The 21,348-nt window shown below is 43.9% G+C and overlaps 2 protein-coding genes across 3 annotated transcripts in view; both read left to right on the forward strand.

The window, feature by feature from the left end:
- LOC310689926 (CX3C chemokine receptor 1-like) overlaps positions 1-14,254 on the forward strand; it is a 31,126-nt gene extending 16,872 nt beyond the window's left edge. The window contains exons 1-3 of one of the 2 annotated variants that reach the window (XM_083468500.1): positions 1,320-1,651; positions 2,699-2,765; positions 12,025-14,254. In XM_083468500.1, the coding sequence (XP_083324626.1) occupies positions 12,038-13,090 (1,053 nt within the window). In that variant the 5' untranslated portion in view covers positions 1,320-1,651; positions 2,699-2,765; positions 12,025-12,037 and the 3' untranslated portion in view covers positions 13,091-14,254. Of the gene's footprint in view, positions 1-1,319; positions 1,652-2,698; positions 2,766-12,024 lie in introns of those variants that run through there. The other variant, XM_083468499.1, reaches the window with a different exon arrangement.
- Positions 14,255-17,373: 3,119 nt separating this feature from the next.
- Positions 17,374-21,348, forward strand: part of LOC310689789 (uncharacterized protein) — a 55,250-nt gene continuing 51,275 nt past the window's right edge. Inside the window, exon 1 of the mRNA XM_083467864.1 lies at positions 17,374-17,503. The gene's annotated coding sequence lies outside the window, so the exon portion shown is untranslated. The remainder of the gene's footprint in view (positions 17,504-21,348) is intronic.

The following is a 21,348-nucleotide window of genomic DNA, read 5'->3' on the forward strand; positions in this document are numbered from 1 at the left end:
CAGATTACATGATTGACTGGATTTTTGGGAAATGGTTATCAGTGGTGCTGTGAAGTTCTGTTCTGCATACTTTTATTAATTAAACTTGGTTTATGTTTGCATTTTGTGTGTAGTCTTGGGTTCATTTGTAGACTCAGTAGGTGGCGCTGTGGTGCTACAAGGTTTGACAGTTTGTGAGTTTGACAGTTTGTGAGTAGCAGACAATAATATTCACAGATTGGTTATACACTAATGTAGTAATACAAAGGCATAAAACAGGGAATACGGGATATGAGGGCATTAAACTATACAGCGATACAAAGACAAGAGTTACGTTCTTTAGTTACATTTTAAGGAGCGATACAAGGTAAAGAAATACAAGTAAAAAGATGCATTCTAAAACAGGAGTCGGCAAACTTTTTCAGCAGGGGGCTGGTCCACTGTCCCTCAGACCTTGTGGGGGGCCGGACTATATTTTGAAGAGAGAGAAAAATGAACGAATTCCTATGCCCCACAAATAACCCGGAGATGCATTTTAAATAAAAGCACACATTCTACTCCTGTAAAAACATGCTGATTCCCGGGACCGTCTGTGGCCTGGCTTAAGAAGGTGATTGGGCTGGATCCGGCCCCCGGGCCATAGTTTGCCTACCCATGTTCTAAAAGATACATTCTTTAAAATACAAGTAAAAAAATACTTTCTTAAAGATACATTCTTGAAGTCATTCTTAAAGATACATTCTTTAAAAAGATAGAAATGAAGAGGTACAAGTAAAAAGATTCATTCTTGAAGTCAAAGGTACATTATTTCTCAGAAAACGACATTCTCTGATAGCATACATATACTTACTCAATACAGAATATAAAGCAGATACGAATATAGACAGTGTCATTCTTTAATTCCCCTTTCTGATCATGGTTTCTCTTATGACATCTGCATTGGAGGGCTGGCGACAGATACCAACAGCAAGCCATTATCGGGAAGACGTTAGTGCACACAACCTCATGCCAATGTGGAAGTTACTGTCAGCTGTCAGCTGTGTAATATGAGGCAATGCATGTTCTTTGTACTTTTGTCCGTTTACTGTATTTATTTCCCTCAATTTGAACTATAAAATGGTAATTTTCTTGAGTCAAAATGAGAGTACCCCTGAACATTTTTTAGGGGGGAAACCCACTGTATCTATCTATCTAAAACGACATTTATTTATTTAAAAGTTTTTATACCCTGTCCTTCCTTTCAGAGTAGAGCAGAGGCATGCTTGCAACACAACATATGACATAAACGTTACAAAACAAAACAAATGAGAAATTGTTGTTGGGAGTCAAGTCCATGGCACGCTGGGGAAATTAACTTTCCAGGGGACACTCTTTATGTCACATGATTCATTCATCTCAGAATCTGGTGGGTGTTCATGTCATAATCCCACCCCAATTTTTTTCCAGCCCAGCAAGAGCCCAGTTAAACATGCATGCAGTCCTGGTCAGCCTATGCAAGATCTTCTCGGAAGAAGCAGTTCATTTCCCTTGCAGAGCTGGGTTGCAATTGAGGAAACAGTTGCAGCATCTGCAGTCTATGCTCTGGCTGCATCAGTCTAAGGCAGAAGAGGGAGCAATCACCCTGATCAGATTTGAGCACATTTTCAGTCAAAGCAAGACAGAGCCTATTAAGGTAAGAACAAGAAGCAGCATATAATATCTGAAGGGCCATAGCACTCCTGCACCTTTAATGTATTGTTGTTGTTTAGTTGTTTAGTCGTGTCCGACTCTTCGTGACCCCCTGGACCAGAGCACGCCAGGCACTCCTGTCTTCCACTGCCTCCCGCAGTTTGGTCAAACTCATGCTGGTAGCTTCGAGAACACTGTCCAACCATCTCGTCCTCTGTCGTCCCCTTCTCCTTGTGCCCTCCATCTTTCCCAATATCAGGGTCTTTTCCAGGGAGTCTTCTCTTCTCAGGAGGTGGCCAAAGTATTGGAGCCTCAGCTTCACGATCTGTCCTTCCAGTGAGCACTCAGGGCTGATTTCATTAAGAAAGGAGAGGTTTGATCTTCTTGCAGTCCATGGGACTCTCAAGAGTCTCCTCCAGCACCATAATTCAAAAGCATCAATTCTTCAGCGATCAGCCTTCTTTATGGTCCAGCTCTCACTTCCATACATCACTACCTTTAATGTATAGGAGAGGGCATTTCAATAGGCTACTTTGCAAGACAAACTACTATTAAAGGTGCAAGAGCCAATGTCCTTTTTACCTGGCCATTCTAGTTCACAATATTAGCTCGTGTAATTTTGATCTCCTTCTCAACCAACAGCTACGAAAGTAAATATGAAGGCCGACAACTGATTAGATTCATCATATGCGAGATTTGGCTGCAGCGTGAAACATATTTTCTTTGTTTTGTTTATTAAAAAAACTATATATATATATATATATATATATATATATATATATATATATACACATACACACACTATATATATATATATTCCATTTTAATCTTCAAAGCGGAGGGGGTTGTCTCATTGTACAAGCAATCAGAAAATCAGATTGTTTGCCACAGAGATTTCAACAGTGCCAAAATAGTGGAGTTGAAACATCACTTCCAGTCTGCGGCATGGAAATATCCACTGCTGTTAGTGGGCAAGGAGCTGCAGTAGAAGTCCTTCCAAGGCTAAACCTTGAAATCATGTTTGTTTGTTTTTTTAAAATTATATTAACAGCAGAATCCTGTGTATGCCTGCTCAAAAGTTAGCACCAAGAGCTCAACTGGACTTACTCTCAGCTTAGGTAAGCATGTATCAGATTTTGGAATCGGGAGAAATTTGATTCAGTTCACACAAATGTGAACCAACCTAAGACACCATTTCAAAAACAATCAAACCTTTGTTTAAAACTGCTGCTTTCCTCTCTCTCAATTTCTATCCATTCCTGCTTTACTAACACCTCTTCCTGTGTTTTTAGCTATTCTTATTTTATCTGTAAAAGATTGGGTATAAATAACTAAATATATAATAATAATAATAATAATAATAATAATAATAATGTTATTATTGTTTATTGCTACAATTTTCCTGTCCTTGTCTTTCCCTACTCACTGAATTCTCCCCCCTCCATTCTTCAGTTGCCCCATGTGAGATAGTACCTCCACACAATGTATTTCACTTCTACACCATGTGTTGTCTTCAGCATGATTGAATGTAGCAATTTAAAACAGATATTTCATTAACAAGCCAATGCCGTGTACAAAATCCATTAGCTTCTTTAACTGACAAGAAGAAGAAGAAGAGAAAAAAGACCTCAAAGTTTGCAGAAAGATAATAAAATGGAGACAAATCTACAGCCATACTTTAAAGCATGCAAAAGTTAAACTACCGAAACAGATTAAAATGACCTCAACTTTATATTATTATATTTACTTATGATTAGGCATGTAGAAGGTTGCACAATTAAGATTATGCTTGCCTTTCCATTGTCGCCAGTGGAATACTCTTTCCTGAGGCTAATAGCCCCTCCACGGAGAGATTGTTGTTGGGACTGTGGGATGGTGGCGAGTCTAATCCTGCCCAACCGACCCTGTGGTGGTTGTAGACATTTTGAAAAACTGCACACAGTAATTGTTTTTATGCAATTAGCACAATGTGTCATTTGACACTTAAACATGCTTTGGCACGGTTGTGAATACTTCACGGTTGTGAATATTTGAATACCCTAAAAGCATTGGAAAGAATGCTTTTCAAACCGCCCTTATCTTGCCCAAAGTCTCTAGAATCAAGAATGATTTGCACTGAAAAATCTAAGCAGGGTGGAATCCCAGCTGATGTGAAGGGAGTTGTATTCTGATTTTTGCAGGGTTCAGGTGTGGAAGATAATCTGTTTTACGACCTGTGGTTGTACGCTAAACTATATTATTACAGCTACAACTCTGGGGTGATAAGCCACCATTAGTCATGCTAAGAGCAGACCAATTCAAATCAATGGACTTAACTAGTATTCTGATTTTAGTGGTTCTATGTGGGTTTGACTGACATTGGTCATTGGATATCTCCTTTTCTAAAGCATCTCTAATACAGTGGTACCTCAGGTTACATACGCTTCAGGTTACAGACTCTGCTAACCCAGAAATAGTACCTCAGGTTAAGAACTTTGCTTCAGGATGAGAACAGAAATCGTGCTCCGGTGGCGCGGCAGCAGCTGGAGGCCCCATTAGCTAAAGTGGTGCTTCAGGTTAAGAACAGTTTCAGGACCTCCGGAACATATTTAAGTACTTAACCCGAGGTACCACTGTATAGGGCAGTGTTCCTATTTCTGTAGTTTGCTAGGCTTCTTCCAAGAACTTTTTCTGTATGGAAACAGTGTTTAACAATCACTTCCTGGGATGCAAATTTTTGCAGCCATTAGGAGATTCTTCATCGTCCTAATCGGAAATCATATGAATCAAATTCAGCAAAATTCAGCAAATCTCTTCTAGCAATGTGATCCTGTGCATGTCTGCTCGGACGTAATTCCAACTGAGTTCAGTGGGACTCCCTCCCAGGCAAGTGGGCAGCAGATGGCAGCCCTACAAACTGGAATTCCATGCATTACCTTGATTACAAAATCTCAATTGTTCAAAAATTTGGGGCAATGTAAAAGTCCATGTTGATCACAGCACACCTTTGCCCACCAAAATTATCAACCCTATAAACCCTGTCCTTTTTCCGTGGTCTCAGATACCACCTATGGAGCAGAACCATCTACAGATCATCTTTAACATGACAATTTATCTTAGTACAGTGGTGCCTCGGGTTACATACGCTTCAGATTACAGACGCTTCAGGTTACAGACTCCGCTAACCCAGAAATAATATCTCGGGTTAAGAACTTTGCTTCAAGATGAGAACAGAAATCGCACGACGGCGTCGCAGCAGCAGCGGGAGGCCCCATTAGCTAAAGTGGTGCTTCAGGTTAAGAACAGTTTCAGGTTAAGAACAGACCTCTGGAACAAATTAAGTACGTAACCAGAGGTACCACTGTATTACATTCTCTTGGTGTTAAGGTATAACCAGGTAATCATAGTTCCTTAGCTGTGGCTGAAAATTGTTTAGTATTACGGCCTTCCTATAAACACCACTTGGGACAGGTTTTCTCTTGTCTTTTCTTGCGCATTACCCATTTGCGAAATCCCAGCAATCTGTCCCATCTGGAAGCATCCTTAGATGCAGGCCAATGAAATAATCATAGAATTGCAGACTTGGGAAGGAATGCCAAGGGTCATCTGGTCCAACCAACTGCAGTGCAAGAATTTCAGCTAGATCATACATGACAATGACTGGCTCCGAATAACTATTTAACAGTAGATGCTTCTGACAGGCTGGAGATGGGGTGTACCTTTTTGAGAACCGAAGGTAGCTTGAAAGAAACAGGATATTGTATTGTGGCTTGTGGCGTTTGTATGCTCTTCCACTTTTTGTATCACTGATTTTAATAAAAACCAATAAATGAGCCCACCACGGGAAGTGAAGCTTTCAATCTCTTGTAACAATTGACTTTTCCAAACAGCAGTCATGATTGAGCTGTTGCTGGCAATCTATCAGTTCCATCAAAGGGCCTCCAGCCCCTTTCTTCTGCTGTCAAGAAAGATCCAGCAGCCATCGTAGTCAGAGAGATGGTCTTTTGCTTAGCTGTGCAATTAATGGGTGAAGTGGGGAAAGCATGATTGCTGTGACACGGTTCCCTGTTCTCAAAAGGCTGATAAAAGCACTGACTTGGGGGTGAAGAAGGAAGCTTTTTCTCTGGATCTAGAGAAGGTGTAGCCTTGTTGTTGTTAGACCAGAGCTCCCATCACCCCCGAACCTGATGGTTGGATCTGATGGGAGCCCAACAACATCTGCAGGTTCCCATGTTGGCCTGACCTATAGGATCTCTACCCATAGTAAGCTGCCTTACAGGCCCAGTCTCACTCTTATCTACACTGGTTGGCAGTAGGCTTGCCCTGTTGTTGCTGTTTAGTCGTTTAGTCATGTCCAACTCTTCGTGACCCAATGGACCAGAGCACACCAGGCACTCCTGTCTTCCACTGCCTCCCGCAGTTTGGTCACACTCATGCTGATAGCTTCGAGAACACTGTCCAACCATCTCGTCCTCTGTCGTCCCCTTCTCCTTGTGCCCTCCATCTTTCCCAACATCAGGGTCTTTTCCAGGGAGTCTTCTCTTCTCATGAGGTGGCCAAAGTATTGGAGCCTCAGCTTCAGGATCTGTCCTTCCAGTGAGCACTCAGGGCTGATTTCCTTCAGAATGGTTAGGTTTGATCTTCTTGCAGTCCATGGGACTCTCAAGAGTCTCCTCCAGCACCAGAATTCAAAAGCATCAATTCTTCGGCGATCAGCCTTCTTTATGGTCCAGCTCTCACTTCCATAGGCTTGCGCTATGTCACAAAAATTCATGACATGTCCTGGTTTTTGGGTGTAAAAATGGTGTCGAGAAGGAATTTTGCCGAACCGGCAAAATGTCAGGGAAAACCCAGATGTATGGCAATGTGCTGGAAAAAAGCAGCTCCAAAAGCTTAAAATCACCCAATAATTGGGTTTGTTCCCAAATGAAGCTCAACACTTTGGGTAGGTTTATTAAAAAATACCTTCAACAATTTTGGTGGTTGGCAGTGTCAGAAATTTTACTTTTTGAAATATGGCAGCCCTTGTTGGCAGTCTCTCTCCAGGGTTTCCCCTCAGTCCTATCTGGAGACGCCGGGGCTCAAACTTGTGCTCTGTGACTTAGCTACGTACCCCAAAGGCCTTACCCCAACATATGCTATACATATTGAGGGCAGAGCCGGGCAGTGCCCATTCTCCCCTGCCCTCAAAATGCTCGTACGCCACGCACATTGAGAAGAGCATGTGGGAGAGGAGTTGATGCGCATAGTCTCTCCTTCCAGATGGTCCTCTCTCGGAACAGACATCGTGGGGTCAAGGCAAGACTCAAAAGTGTGCATACCTTTGGTGTGGGGTCAGCAGCAGGGCCCAGCTATGCCCTTCATGCATCAGCTACACATGTGAAGAGGGCTTTTGCAAAGAGCTTTTGCAAAGACCATACATTTAAAGTGCATTCAAAGCACATGACTTCCCCCAAAGAATCCTGGAACTGTCATTTGTTACGGCGAGTACTGGGAAGAGCAGCTCTATGCTTTTCCAAGTTCCCAGGATTCTTTGGGGTTGGGGTGGGGCGGGGCATTGAGAGAGAGTGATGTGTTTTCAATGTACCGTATTTTTTGCTCCATAAGACACACTTTTTTCTTCCTAAAAAGTAAGGGGAAATGTCTGTGCGTCTTATGGAGCGAATACATGGTCCCTGGAGCCGAATTGCCCAGGGGCAAAAAACAGATCTTGCTTTTTTTAAAAAAAATAGGATGCAAAAACGTGGTTACAAAGCACGGATCCACATGGATTCTCAGGATTTTTGCATTGGGCTACCCCAAACTCACCGTCAAATCACATGTCTGTGGCCACAGCATGAACCACAAAAATCATACATCCACTGTTTTGTTCAGAATATTTTTTTTCTTGTTTTCCTCCTCTAAAAACTAGGTGCATCTTATGGTCAGGTGCATCTCATGGAGCGAAAAATACGGTGCTTCAAATGTATGGTGAAACATTTAATTCCCATTAAATGTTTTTCAAAGTCTTGGGTGTTTCAACACGGTGTGGTTTTCCTGTGCATCCAGCCCTCCAATACTCCGTGTTCCTTTTTCCTCCTCACCCCAATTTATACTGAGAGAAGGCAGGGGACACACAAAAGAGGACAAGGACTGTCCCCTGTGGGCAAGAGGGGACGAGAGGGGCAGAGGTGGCATTTGCTGTGTGGGAAGAGAGAGGGACGGAAGCACCACGAAAGCGAGCTCAGCACAATATGCATCTTCTTCCCGCAAAGGTCAGCAGACGCAGGCCTTTTGCAGCATTACCACTTCCACCTGTCTTCTTGCCCCATCTGCGTGGGAAGCCTCATCCTGTTGTCTCTGGGCTTCTGCAACCATCCTTGCCTGGGCCAGCAAGATAAGATAGCAGCAGGCTGCTTCTGTGCAAAAGGAGTAGCCGAGGAGGGGAACTAAGGATTAACCGGCAGCGGTTCTAAACCTGTGGGTCCCCAGATGTTGTTGGACTACAACTCCCATCATCCCTGAGCTCTGGCCTTGCTAGCTAGGGGTGATGGGAGTTGTAGTTCAACAACATCTGGAGACCCACAGGTTGAGAAAGGCTGGATTAACAGGTTACAGCAGTGCTTCTCAAACAAAACAAAACAAAAAATTCCCCAGGTCACCCTTTCAAAATAAAAATTTGCTCACGCCACACCAAGTTTTCTATTGAGAAAAGATCCATTGGAAAATGATAAGAAACTACTGTATTTTTCGCTCTATAACACGCACCAGACCATAACACGCACGTAGTTTTTAGAGGAGGAAAACAAGAAAAAAAAATATTCTAAACGAAATAGTGGATATATGATTTTTGTGGTTCATGCTGTGGCCACAGACATGTGATCTGACAGTGAGTTTGGAGTAGCCCAATGCAAAAATCCTGAGGATCCATGTGGATCCATGCTTTGTAACCACGGAGGAGGGAAGGAAGGGGAACCATGGATCCTCTGCTCACGACTGCAGCAGATCCCCCCCGCCACCCGCAGGCATTCGCTCCACAACACGCACAGACATTTCCCCTTACTTTCTAGGAGGAAAAAAGTGAGTGTTATGGTGCAAAAAATACGGTATTTCTTGCAGTGCTTGATTTATAACACGGAACATAACTGCTTTATAATATGATCATGGGACATCCAGGTAGTATAAAACAATGCAGCTACATAAGAACAGGAATCGTTCCCAAAATATAATGATAAACAATCCTCTTACATATGTACCTTAAGTCCAGACCCCCCAAGTGCCCGTTTTCCAGGGACAGTCCCAGATTTACAGAAGCCATTCCAATTTCTGATTTGACCCCGGAATGTCCTGCTTTTCCTTAGGACACCCCTATTTTCATGAGAGAAATGTTGGATGGTATGGAGTTATGTGACTCCTGAGACAAGGAGATACAAGCTTTGGAAGACATCTGAAGGCAGCCCTGTATAGGGAAACTTCTAAAATGTTTAATGTTTTATTGTCTTTTTATACATGTTGGAAGCTGCCCAGAGTGGCTGGAGCAACCCTGTCAGATGGGTGGGGTACAAATAATAAAATTACTATAATAAATGGCTATATACAAACTCAATGAGAGGTATGGGTGATCTCATTTATATTTGGTTTCATTTGAGACAAACTCTCATCTCCTCAACAACACAAAGAAGCCTTTCCCGATCTTTCATATTTGTCAAAAAAGCTACAGTGGTACCTCGGGTTAAGAACTTAATTCGTTCCGGAGGTCCGTTCTTAACCTGAAACTGTTCTTAACCTGAAGCACCACTTTAGCTAATGGGGCCTCCCGCTGCCACCGCCATGCAATTTCTGTTCTCATCCTGAAGCAAAGTTCTTAACCCGAGGTACTATTTCTGGGTTAGTGGAGTCTGTAAACTGAAGCGTCTGTAACCTGAAGTGTCTGTAACCCGAGGTACCACTGTATTTTGAAAAGCTATCAACCCATATTCTCTCTCTCTGTGTGTGTGTGTGTGTGTGTGTGTTTGTGTCTGTCTGTCTGTCTGTCTGTCTGTCTGTCTGTCTGTCTGTCTCTCTCTCTCTCTCTCTCTCTCTCTGTGTGTGTGTGTGTGTGTGTGTGTGTAAAACACTGAAATGTTTGCCTGTTTCTTATTCTTGAATCTTCCTGCCACCCTTGCCATCAACCCTTGCCTGCCACACCCTTTGAGAACCACTACCTTACAGCGACCTAATGTCTGGTTATCAGGTCTGGCTTGAAACTAACACCATGAGTGGGAACTATCAAAATGTGACTGCTGAGGTTTCCGTATTGTGGCAGAGGAGCTGCTTTTCAGTGAATATGAGTGAACCTCAGAGAAGAGGGCACCAAAGGATTTCCCAGGCTTCTGATAGCTGAGGCTGCAACTGCGCATCATAGGAAACGCAAGCCAGGCTTTTCTCTCTTCTTGTAACATCTAAGGATGCCTCCAGACTTAACAGCTTCTAGCTTTATCCAAAAACTGTTTCTCCACTAAACCTTGTTCCACTTGCACATTGTTTTTCCAATCGTTTCCTTCGTCTCACTGGCTTCCAGGGTTCTGCTGTACTTGGTTTTTCCACTGTAAAATGGCAAGCATCTGTAAATGTTTACTCAAAGTTCCTTTTACTGATTTAAACGGCCTTATTTCAAATTCAGTGTGTGTAGGACTGCAGTCCCATATCACCCTGGGATTGCCAAGTCTTGGTCATGCTGCACAAATTTAAAATACCACTTTAGGCTGATGAAATGTGTTATGTACTGAGTTGAATAGGATCCAAAAGGCAGCAGTCTGATTGGTCCTAGAACAATAGGATTCAGAATGCAGCGGTCTGATTGGTCCTAGAACAATAGGATTCAGAATGCAGCAGTCTGATTGGTCCTAGAACAATAGGATCCAGAATGCAGCAGTCTGATTCGTCCACAGGAGCCACCCAATCCAGCTCCAGGTGGAAGTGAATCCGCAACCTCATTGGCCTACAGGAGAATCCTGGAATTAGCCAATCACATGGGGCCCATTGTGTAAATAATGTATATAAAGCAGACATTCTGGGGGAACTGCCATTCCTCCTCACCACTATGAGCTGAAGAAAGAGCATGAAATCCACTCTTGACTATGAGTATATTTCAAAATGTTTCTGCTGTCTACTGGAAAATTGGCTTGAATCACCTTTTGACAGATTCCATCCAGGGTGACCTATCATAGAAAAGAATCAAAGTTTACCTTTTCAGAGAAAATGATAGTTACCTTGGGAGTCCACTTAAATGGCACAAATGTACATATGGTAGTCTGGAGACTGAACAAACTCAAGCATTTTAATACCCGTGAATATGTCAAATAACAAGACATCCATGATTTGATCTGCCATGTCTTCTTTTTTCTCTTGGTAAAGAGCTGCCACTACAAGGCCCAATTGGTACCACGACACGGGGGTTGTGATGTAGAAAAAGGAATGAGAAGTTCTGCCACAGAGCTCCATAATCCTTAGTGTGGCTCTCTGGCAAAAGACTTGCGAGCCTCACAGGCAATCTCAACTTTGCATGGACAAAAGGGGCACATGTTATTTCCCCAACTAGCACTTGGGAAAGTGCTTCCACGGTTAATTTATGTTCCGGTAATCTGGGTCTATCTAGAAATAGCACAAAAATTTTAGGAAGTTAACTGTAAACAATAATGCAGACATTAAAAAACAAAAACCCTCAAAATGGTGGCATGCGGCAACATTTAATGCACAGGGTTTTGCCCAAAGAATTAAGGGAACTGGGACACAGGTGGCGCTGTGGGTTAAACCACAGAGCCTAGGACTTGCCGATCAGAAGGTCGGCGGTTTGAATCCCCACGACGGGGTGAGCTCCCATTGCTCGGTCCCAGCTCCTGCCAACCTAACAGTTAGAAAGCACGTAAATAGGTACTGCTCTGGCAGGAAGGTAAATGGCATTTCCGTGCACTGCTCTGGTTCACCAGAAGTGGCTTAGTCATTCAGGCCACATGACAAAAACAAAAATGTTACTTAAAATGGGAAGAGGTGATTTAACACAACTGTAGGACTTTAATGTCGGGTTCACAGCTGCTTTGCATTTGAAATGAGCACCAGAGGCTGATCCACCAACACTTGCCTGCCTTCTCCAGTTAGCTTAGTTGGTTAGGTGCTGGTAAAACCAAAGTCACAGATTCAATCCCCATACAGACCACCTGCATATTCCTGCATGACAGGGAGTTGGACTAGATGACTCTCAGGGGGCCCTCCAACTCTATGATTATATGAACTCTAGAATTAGTTAGCTCTGCCTTCCATTGGCTCTAGCGCCATGTACTGTTGGCCTCCCTGCCAATTCCAATGGACACCAGCCACCTCAGGAGAGAAGTCTATTTCTCTCTTCCACGGCTAACTGTGCTTCTCCTTTTCCTTTTTCAGGCAAGTATTCATCATGGCTGAGGACCATCTGGAAGTGGTCACTGAGTATCTCTATGAAGAGCAGGCCATAATGTGCGAGAAAACAGACATCCAGGCATTTGGCAAAGTCTTTCTGCCAATACTGTATGCCCTTGTGTTCACCGTAGGGCTGGTTGGAAACGGCCTGGTGGTTCTGACCATCGTGCAAGGTGGGCGCCAAAAGAGCGTCACTGACATATTTCTCCTGAACTTGGCCATTTGTGATCTCCTTTTTGTCATTTCTCTTCCCTTTTGGGCTTCTTACATCGTAAAAGGTTGGACACTCGGGAACATTTCGTGTCGGATCGTTTCCTCTTTCTACTCCGTGGGCTTGTACGGAGGGATGTTTTTCATCACTGTCATAAGCATTGATCGGTACTTTGCTATCGTCCGGGCAACTTGCATCATGAAAGCCAGAACAATCCGACATGGATCTCTCACTAGCCTTGCAGTCTGGACCCTGGCCATTTTGTTTGCAGCTCCCCATTTCGTGTTCATCCGAAATATAGGTAGAGAATGCACTTCTCTGTATCCAGAACACCTGGAGGAAATCTGGCCCATTTTCACTTACATAGAATATAACGTCATTGGTTTCCTTCTCCCATTGTGCATCATGAGTTTCTGCTACCTGATGATCGTCAAAACCTTGATGTCCTGCAAAAATCACCGCAAAAGAAGAGCCATGAAGCTGATTTTATTAGTGGTTGTTGTGTTCTTCCTGTTCTGGACTCCATACCACATATCACTTTTTCTGCAGATATTGAGGCTCTCCGATTTCTTTCAGAGCTGCAGCTCAAGGAGGCTTTTAGATTACACCATGCAAATCACCGAATCGCTGGCTTTCAGCCACTGCTGCCTTAATCCCATCATCTATGCTTTTGCCGGTGAAAAATTCAGAAAGAAGCTTTCTCGCTTGGCTCTCAGATGTGTCTCGTTCTTTTGTTTCTGTGCTCCTTGTGATAGAGCTCCCATTCCTGTTCCAGAGGTCACCATAACCAGCAACCATACGCAGAACACCAGTGACCAAGATGGCTCCATCCTTCTGTGATTGCTCCCTGAAGAATATTTTGTATACTGAATGCTAGCCTACAATTTGACCTAGATGTGAGTGAGCGAATAGGGTTGGGTCCAAAGATCTGTCCATGGGGGAAAATGCCATGTTGATATATTGAGGACTGGATCAGATTGTGGAAAGTGAATTTGAAATTTACTGATTGTTTATTATTGAAGGAGAATTACATGAAAATGATGTGCAGATGGTATATCACGCCAGTAAAATTGGCAAAAATGTATAAAACAGAACAAAAGAACTGTTGGAGGTGTAAAGAAAGGGAAGGTACATTTTATCATATGTGGTGGGAGTGCAAGATTATCAAAATATTTTGGGAAATGATATACAACAAACTGAAACGTATATTTAAAATAACATTTCTTTAAAAACCAGAAGCCTTTTCGTTAGGTATTTTACGACAAGAGCTGCCGAAAGAAAAACGGACATTATTTATGTATGCTACAACAGCAGCAAGAACCCTAATAGCACAAAATTGCTATTAGAATTGCTGGAGAAGTACCATCTAAAGAACAATGGCAAGAAAAATGGATGAACTATGCAGAGTTAGCAAAGTTAACGGACAAACTGCGAGAAAAGGACAACAGGGACTTTGAAAAAGAATGGGAACCTATTACAATATTTTTGCAGAAACACCAAAAAAACATGGACTCGTTGGCAGGATTGAAATAAACATTTACAGTTATATTTACATAAAACAAGGAATATAACACTGTGATAACATAGTATTGTATATAAACAGTAGAACGTATCATTTGATGTAATAAACCAGAAATGGAAGCTGAGGGAAGTCAATGGGGGGGGGGGGGGGATGAAAAGCTAATGTTTAGTATTGATAGTGGATATTGGTTTTGAAAATGGAAAATCAATAAAATCTTAACAACAACAAAAAAGAAATATATATACGCACACACATAGCATGCCCCCCCAAACTGGTATCTGATTATGCATTAACCTTAATGCTTAGAAAGTTCAGGTAATTTTAATTTATTTCTGTATTTTAACTTTTGTAGGTTTTGAAGTATGGTTGTAATTCTTCCTCATTTTTATTGTTTTATCCTTTAGTAAACTGCTTTGAAGGTTGTTGTGTTTATAATCAAGAGGTGTATATATTTTATTAAATAAATAAAGGATTCTTATTAAGCCATACAAATTATTCAACTATCCAGCATAAGAAAAGAGACATTGCACGTTCTTTTGTAATTCAAGAAAATCTTTAAGAAAAATTATTTCAAAACAAACAAACAAAAAACTATGCAGCATATAGTGTCCTGTAAAATTTGTTTTAGCCATCATAGAGAGTCATTACCTGGAAAGAATATAGGGAAAGCCTTACTGTTCAAGATAGCCGTATCTGCAGATAGTTTCATATTGGATATTGGATAAATGGCACACATCTCCGTTGTCTCCCAAGACAGGCAGATGCTAACCAACCAATTGGCCAGCATACTGCATAAAATTTATCCATGGATAATTCTTGTAAAGCCTTCAAGGTTTGAGCTACTGATAGCTGAGCAGCCACTAAAAGAATAGTCAATAAATCCTTCGTCTTTCTATTAAAGGTAAAGGTACCCCTGCCCGTACGGGCCAGTCGTGACCGACTCTGGGGTTGCGCGCTCATCTTGCTTAAGAGGCCGGGAGCCTGCGCTGTCCTCAGACACTTCCAGGTCACGTGGCCAGCGTGACGAAGCTGCTCTGGCGAGCCAGCACCAGCACAGTGCACGGAAACATCGTTTACCTTCCCGCTACAAAGCGGTACCTCTTTATCTACTTGCACTTAGGGGTGCTTTCGAACTGCTAGGTTGGCAGGCGCTGGGACCGAACGACGGGAGCTCACCCCGCCGCGGGGATTCAAACCGCCGACCATGCGATCAGCAAGTCCTAGGCACTGAGGTTTTACCCACAGCGCCACCTTCGTCTTTATATTATCATGTTGTAAATATATTCAACACTTTTCTAACACCTGCTTTACTTATTAGTGCGGGACTATGCGTTTACAACGGACGCGGGTGGCGCTGTGGGTTAAACCACAGAGCCTAGGACTTGCCAATCAGAAGGTTGGCAGTTTGAATCCCCGTGATGGGGTGAGCTCCCGTTGCTCGGTCCCTGTTCCTGCCAACCTAGCAGTTCGAAAGCACGTCAAAGTGCAAGTAGATAAATAGGTACCGCTCCGGCGGGAAGGTAAACGGTGTTTCCATGCACTGCTCTGGTTTGCCAGAAGTGCCTTGTCCACATGCTGGCCACATGACCTGGAAGCTGTACGCCGGCTCCCTCAGCCAATAAAGCGAGATGAGCGCCTCAACCCCAGAGTCGGCCACGAATGGACCTAATGGTCAGGGGTCCCTTTACCTTTCCTATGCGTTCCTCCTCCAGGTCCGGAGGCAGCTGTGGGACTGGTTTGCAGGGTATTTACCGTATATTTTTCAATATATAGTCCAGCCCCCCACAAGGTTCGAGGGACAGTGGACCGGCCCCCTGATGAAAACGTTTGCTGACCCCTGACTTACATCATAGGAGCCTACACAACACAAAACACTGTTGCTGTATGTAGGTTTTATTTTATTTATTTTTTATCTTATATTTTGGAAATGTACATCCAGGTTTTTTCCCCTTTAATTTTTTTGGGGGGGACCCCAAGAGAGTGGGGCCCTAAGCTATAGCTTGTTTAGCTTATACGTAAATCCGGCACTGCAAATATGAACAACGAATAAACGTTAGGTTGTTTAAAACAGTTATCTCCTTAACTTGTGTCTGACAATTTCTTCTAGTCATATCTTATTGAAAGGGAAACTGGACGCTATCCTTGAACCTCTAGGATCGCAAAATGGTAGCTGCAGCGCAAACAGAGGGGGGGAAGGCAACGGCTACAGCAGAGCTGTAGTAACTCCCTGTCAACCAGTTCCTGGCCATGCTGCAAATCGCCCAAACCTCAGAGGGATTAGGTGCAGTACAGTATTCGCCTTTCTTCCATCCCTTCTCCTTTTGGCAGGACCAGAGGCCACAAGCTTGTGAATTACCGGCAAACGACACAGCAATTTCCTGAGCTGCTTCCACATAACAGCCGTACAAATAAGTAAATAGCAGCCATTAAGCTGACTCAGCTCAGAACAGTATTAAACTTTGCACTGCTGTGCCCAAAAGGGAAGAGAAAGAAAGAGGAGCAAATGTGTGTGTGTGTGTGTGTGTGTGTGTGTGTGTGTGTGCGAGAGAGAGAGAGAGAGAGAGAGAGAGAGAGAGAGAGAGAGAGAGAGAGAGAGATGGGTTTGTTCGATGCGAGACACCCTAAATTCCTTGGTCCGGTGGAAGTTAGAATTAATCAATGTTTGGTGAGTGAAATTGTGCCAAACAGCTTCTGTTCAAAATAGCTCACCGAGTGGGATGAAAGCCTGATGATGGCCAAAACCATTAACCTAACAAAACGGTCATACAGCCAAATGGGGGAAGCCCCTCCCTGAGTCCTGGATTTAGTGAGCAAAGTAAGACAAAAGTCCAGGAGGGAGATGTGCAGGATTGCAGTTTGCCTGGTAGGGTGAAGAAAAATCCTGTTCCGTCTCTTCTCAGTGACAAGCGGGAGTGGTGGAGGTCACAGCACGAGGAAGGCAGACTGATTTGGTGCTGCGGAAAGGAGTGCGAGAGCATTGGGGGTGCAATGCTTTGAACCCCTTCACAGTAGGCTCAGGTGTGTAAATAAACCACATTGGGTAGGAAGATGGCTGCCGAATGCTTGAAGCAGGGTTTTGAGCTCTAAGGCCAACTCTAAGGCAAGTTTCAAGAAGGACACTGACAAACTGGAACGTGTCCAGAGGAGGGCAACCAAAATGGTCAAAGGTCTGGAAACGATGCCTTATGAGGAACGGCTAAGGGAGCTGGGCATGTTTAGCCTGGAGAAGAGGAGGTTAAGGGGTGATATGATAGCCATGTTCAAATATATAAAAGGATGTCACATAGAGGAGGGAGAAAGGTTGTTTTCTGCTGCTCCAGACAAGCGGACATGGAGCAATGGATCCAAACTACAAGAAAGAAGATTCCACCTAAACATTAGGAAGAACTTCCTGACAGTAAGAGCTGTTCGACAGTGGAATTTGCTGCCAAGGAGTGTGGTGGAGTCTCCTTCTTTGGAGGTCTTTAAGCTGAGGCTTGACAACCATATGTCAGGAGTGCTCTGATGGTGTTTCCTGCTTGGCAGGGGGTTGGACTCGATGGCCCTTGTGGTCTCTTCCAACTCTATGATTCTATGATTCTGCTCTATAACCTACCCTTAGCATTTGTTTTTATCCCCTCTTCCATTTTATTTCTTAACTCCTTTTAGTGCTTCCTTTTGTTGTTTTAATTTGTTGCTTTATCTCATTGTTTTATTGTTCTAACTCCCCTAAACTCTGAGGCTGCATGAAGGTGGGCTGGGCTGAGCACTTTGCTAGGCAGTGCCAAATGCAAGGTCGAGCCAGATACATGATACTAGTTATACATTAAGGAAGAGAAACATCTTGATTATCAGAACTGTTGACGAGCGAGCCCAGGTGACAGCTGCAGAGTCTCTAAAACACTCCCTTCTGCTGGATGGCACGGACTCCGGACTCAAAAATTCAAGGCTGCCACATTTGGAGATAATTGATTTCTGCAAACTGCCAACAAATATTCATAATTATTATGGTACTTACTAGAAAGAACTGCAAAGATCTGGAAATCATGCCAGATTTGCTGAAGGAGACAGAGCAAAATCACACATTATTTTCTCCAAAAGGAGGAGAGTAAGAGGGAGCTGAATGAGTTAATTCTAGATGAGGCCATTCCTCCTCCTTCCACTGTTCTGGACTGGTCAACTCATCTTAAAGGGCTGCAACAAGATTCCAAAAATATTAACTACCCAACAAGCCTGGCTCCAGAACTGGCCTTAGCTGAGAAATCCTATAAGGCAAATATAACTGATACAATGACCCAGAGGCTACCTTCTGAGCTTGGAAAAAACTTTCAAAGTCAACAGGTTACTTCCAAATGTACTCAAACAGAGGAGAGAGACGGCTGTCTTCAGGACCGGTTCCACTTGATATGTACGGAGCTCTCCAGCATGAAAAAATTTTCTAACGATAACAAATGGGCTACTTCTGACCAGGGGCGCGGGCTTATAAAAAATATTGGGGGGCCCCGGGAAAGCTCATGGATAATAAATAAGCTCATGAATATGCAGATAAAGTGGTGCCGCCTCCTCGTGAGCGAATAGGGGAGAGCGTGCTGCGCCTATTAATCAGCTGCGAAGGAAATTGGGTGGAGCTTTTGCTCGGGAGGGAGGGCAGGAGGCATGCAGCCCGACCCTGTGCATTTTGGGCTGGGGGAGGGGTGGCGGTGGCGCTCTGCTGGAGGGGCGCCCGAGATTATTGGGGGGGCGGAGCCCCCCCAAACGAATTTTTGAGGGGGCTCGGGCCCCCTCAGGCCCCATGGAGTCGGCGCCTATGCTTCTGACTCTAGTGGAAAATTTTACACCTCAAGAAAGAGGCACAGAGCCAAATGACACTGACCAAATGAACAACCGACCCAAACCAGCACTGTGCCTCATTTCCAAACCATGGGTAAGACACAGGCAGCCCTGGGATGTCACACAGCTGTGGAGATCAGGATGCCATGTAACTATCTAGATCTATCTGTCTGTCTGTCTATCTGTCTACCTACCTACCTACCTACACACACACACACACACACACACACACACACGTAGTTGCTTTTATAAAATGAAAGAGGAAGACAAAGGCAGAAGTTCCATCCATGCCACAACCAAGGAAGTCAGTAAAAGGAGAAGCAAAATAAACTTCTTAGGCAAGCATTGAGCCCCTACCATGTGCATGAGGTTTTGGCAACTGCTGAACAAAGCGGGTAGACAAGACAAAAGGCAACCACTTCTGGTTTTGTCCCGTAGCAGACTAATAATGATCTTCCGCTTTGAAACCGCTGCACGCAGGAACCTGGCTTCAGAAAACGAAGAAAGCATATGTTGCGTAAGGCCACACAAACTCTCTTTCTCTCTCTTCACCTCTTTCCTCTTTTCTGGCCTCGCCAACAAACTGGGGTCAAGCTCTTGAAAGAAAGAAGTATGCTGCAAATCAGGGATAGGCAACCTAAGGCCCAGGAGCTGGATGCAGCCCAATTACTTTCTAAATCTGGCCCATGGACGGTCCAGGAATCAGCGTGTTTTTACATGAGTAGAATGTGTGCTTTTCTTTAAAATGCATCTCCGGGTTATTTGTGGGGCATAGGAATTCGTTCATTATTTTTTTCAAAATATAGTCTGGCCCACCATATAGTCTGAGGGTCAGTGGACCGGCCCACAGCTGAAAAAGGTTGCTGACCCCTGCTGTGAATTTATGCCTCAAGTTTCACTGTGGTGTGCTCAAAGCAAGCATTGTATTCATGACAGGGGACTTTGTAGCTTTCTTCCCCCTTTGAAAATGCATTTGTAGGGGCATGGATCTGAGGCAGAGGGGTTTGGCTTACTGGCAGACCGCTCCCTGTTTTTTGTATAAGAGTTCTCCCCAATTGAATTACCATGGGCTTATACCAGACAGGTGAGCTTCTACCTTGGACCAGGCCGTTCAGCGGTTTCTGAAATTTCTGAGCCCAACTGCCTAGGTACTCCTCTCTTTCACCCACCTCTAGAGAAAACAAACAAAGAAGCTTTGTACAGTACAGTGGTACCTTGGGTTAAGAACTTAATTCATTCTGGAGGTCTGTTCTTAACCTGAATCTGTTCTTAATCTGAAGCACCACTTTAGCTAATGGGGCCTCCCGCTGCCACTGCGCCGCCAGAGCACGATTTCTGTTCTCATCCTGAAGCAAAGTTCTTAACCTGAGGTACTATTTCTGGGTTAGCAGAGTCTGTAACCTGAAGCGTATGTAACCTGAAGCATATGTAACCCAAGGTACCACTGTATGTCCTTTCCCAAGGCCCATATGAGGCAGACCTTTGCAAGACCCTTTGAAACAACTTTAGGATGCAATGAGCAACTTTAACTCTTAGCTGTATGGTTTTAGCACATGGGGAAGATCTGAATGAGAAATTCCTTTTGAAACCAATTGTAATGGGTATGAGTTACTCGTGCGTAAACTGGTGCCTTTCTCGGCTAATTTGCCTTGTTAAACCTTTCTGACTGCACAGCCCTTTCTCATCGTGGCTGCCTCAGTCTCTGGCAGAATCCGTCAGTGGGCGTTTCTTGAACCTCTTCCAACATAAAAGTTGTTTGACACCCAGTCTCCTCCTCCTCTCACTGCGCGGGAGTCTTCTGCACAGGGAAGGCGTGGGTAGTGGAGGACCTGGGCTCTCCTCACTGATGTCCAGTGAAGAGTCCTGGAGCCCTCTCTCCAATTCCCCCATCTGCCCCCCTTTATCCCTGGTGTTGCGCTGATTCCCCCTCTACTGAGCTGTTTCTCCCCCTGCTGCTGGGTCCTTCGCCAGCATCATCTGGGAGCCTCCCCTTCACCTCTCGCTCCGATGTCAGTTCCCTGACACCAATGAAGCCAAATGTCCAAATATAAATGGAAGCTTATTTGGAGAAATCAGGGGGAAATGAAGGGAAAGGGAAGGCAACACATACACACACACAAACACATACACACAAACTTAAAATGAAGCCTATTGTAGTACTTAGTTACCTGCTTGAGCATAGACTAGGTTTTCAGGGCATTTGCAGAGGGCATATTTAAACTACTGTTTTCCCGGACAAGAACCAAGGGTAATACTCTCAGATAGAAACAAAACAAAAAGTGTACAGGTGCTTTAATGCAACCCCAGTCATTTCAATCATGGCTGCTCATTCTAAGATATGCTCATTGTATCTTAGTATTCCTCTTCTACCTGTATAATTCCATGCAACATGAAAGTATCATGTAAGAAAATTAGCACATCAGAGGGTTCTTGTTTCTAAGGCAACTGAGGGCATGAAGTTGTGTTTGTGTGTAAATGGTTAGCATGATCCACAATTAAACATTACAGTGGAACCTTGGTTCTCGAACGGCTTAGCCGACGAAAAAACAGAAGTATGTGTTCTGGTTTTCGAATGTCTTTGGGAAGCTGAACGTCCAATGGAGTTTTCAGCTGTTGTTTCTGGGGCGTCTGTGCCAAGTGGAAGCTGCACCTTGGTTTTCAAACGTTTCAGGAGTTGAATGGACTTCTGGAATGGATTAAGTTCAAGAACCAAGGTTCCTCTGTGCTGATAAGTGTGTTGGTAGGTCATTAACATTATCCAGAATTA

This window comes from Podarcis liolepis, assembly GCF_965112155.1.
Source record: "Podarcis liolepis genome assembly, chromosome: 12".
Classification (NCBI taxonomy): domain Eukaryota; kingdom Metazoa; phylum Chordata; class Lepidosauria; order Squamata; family Lacertidae; genus Podarcis; species Podarcis liolepis.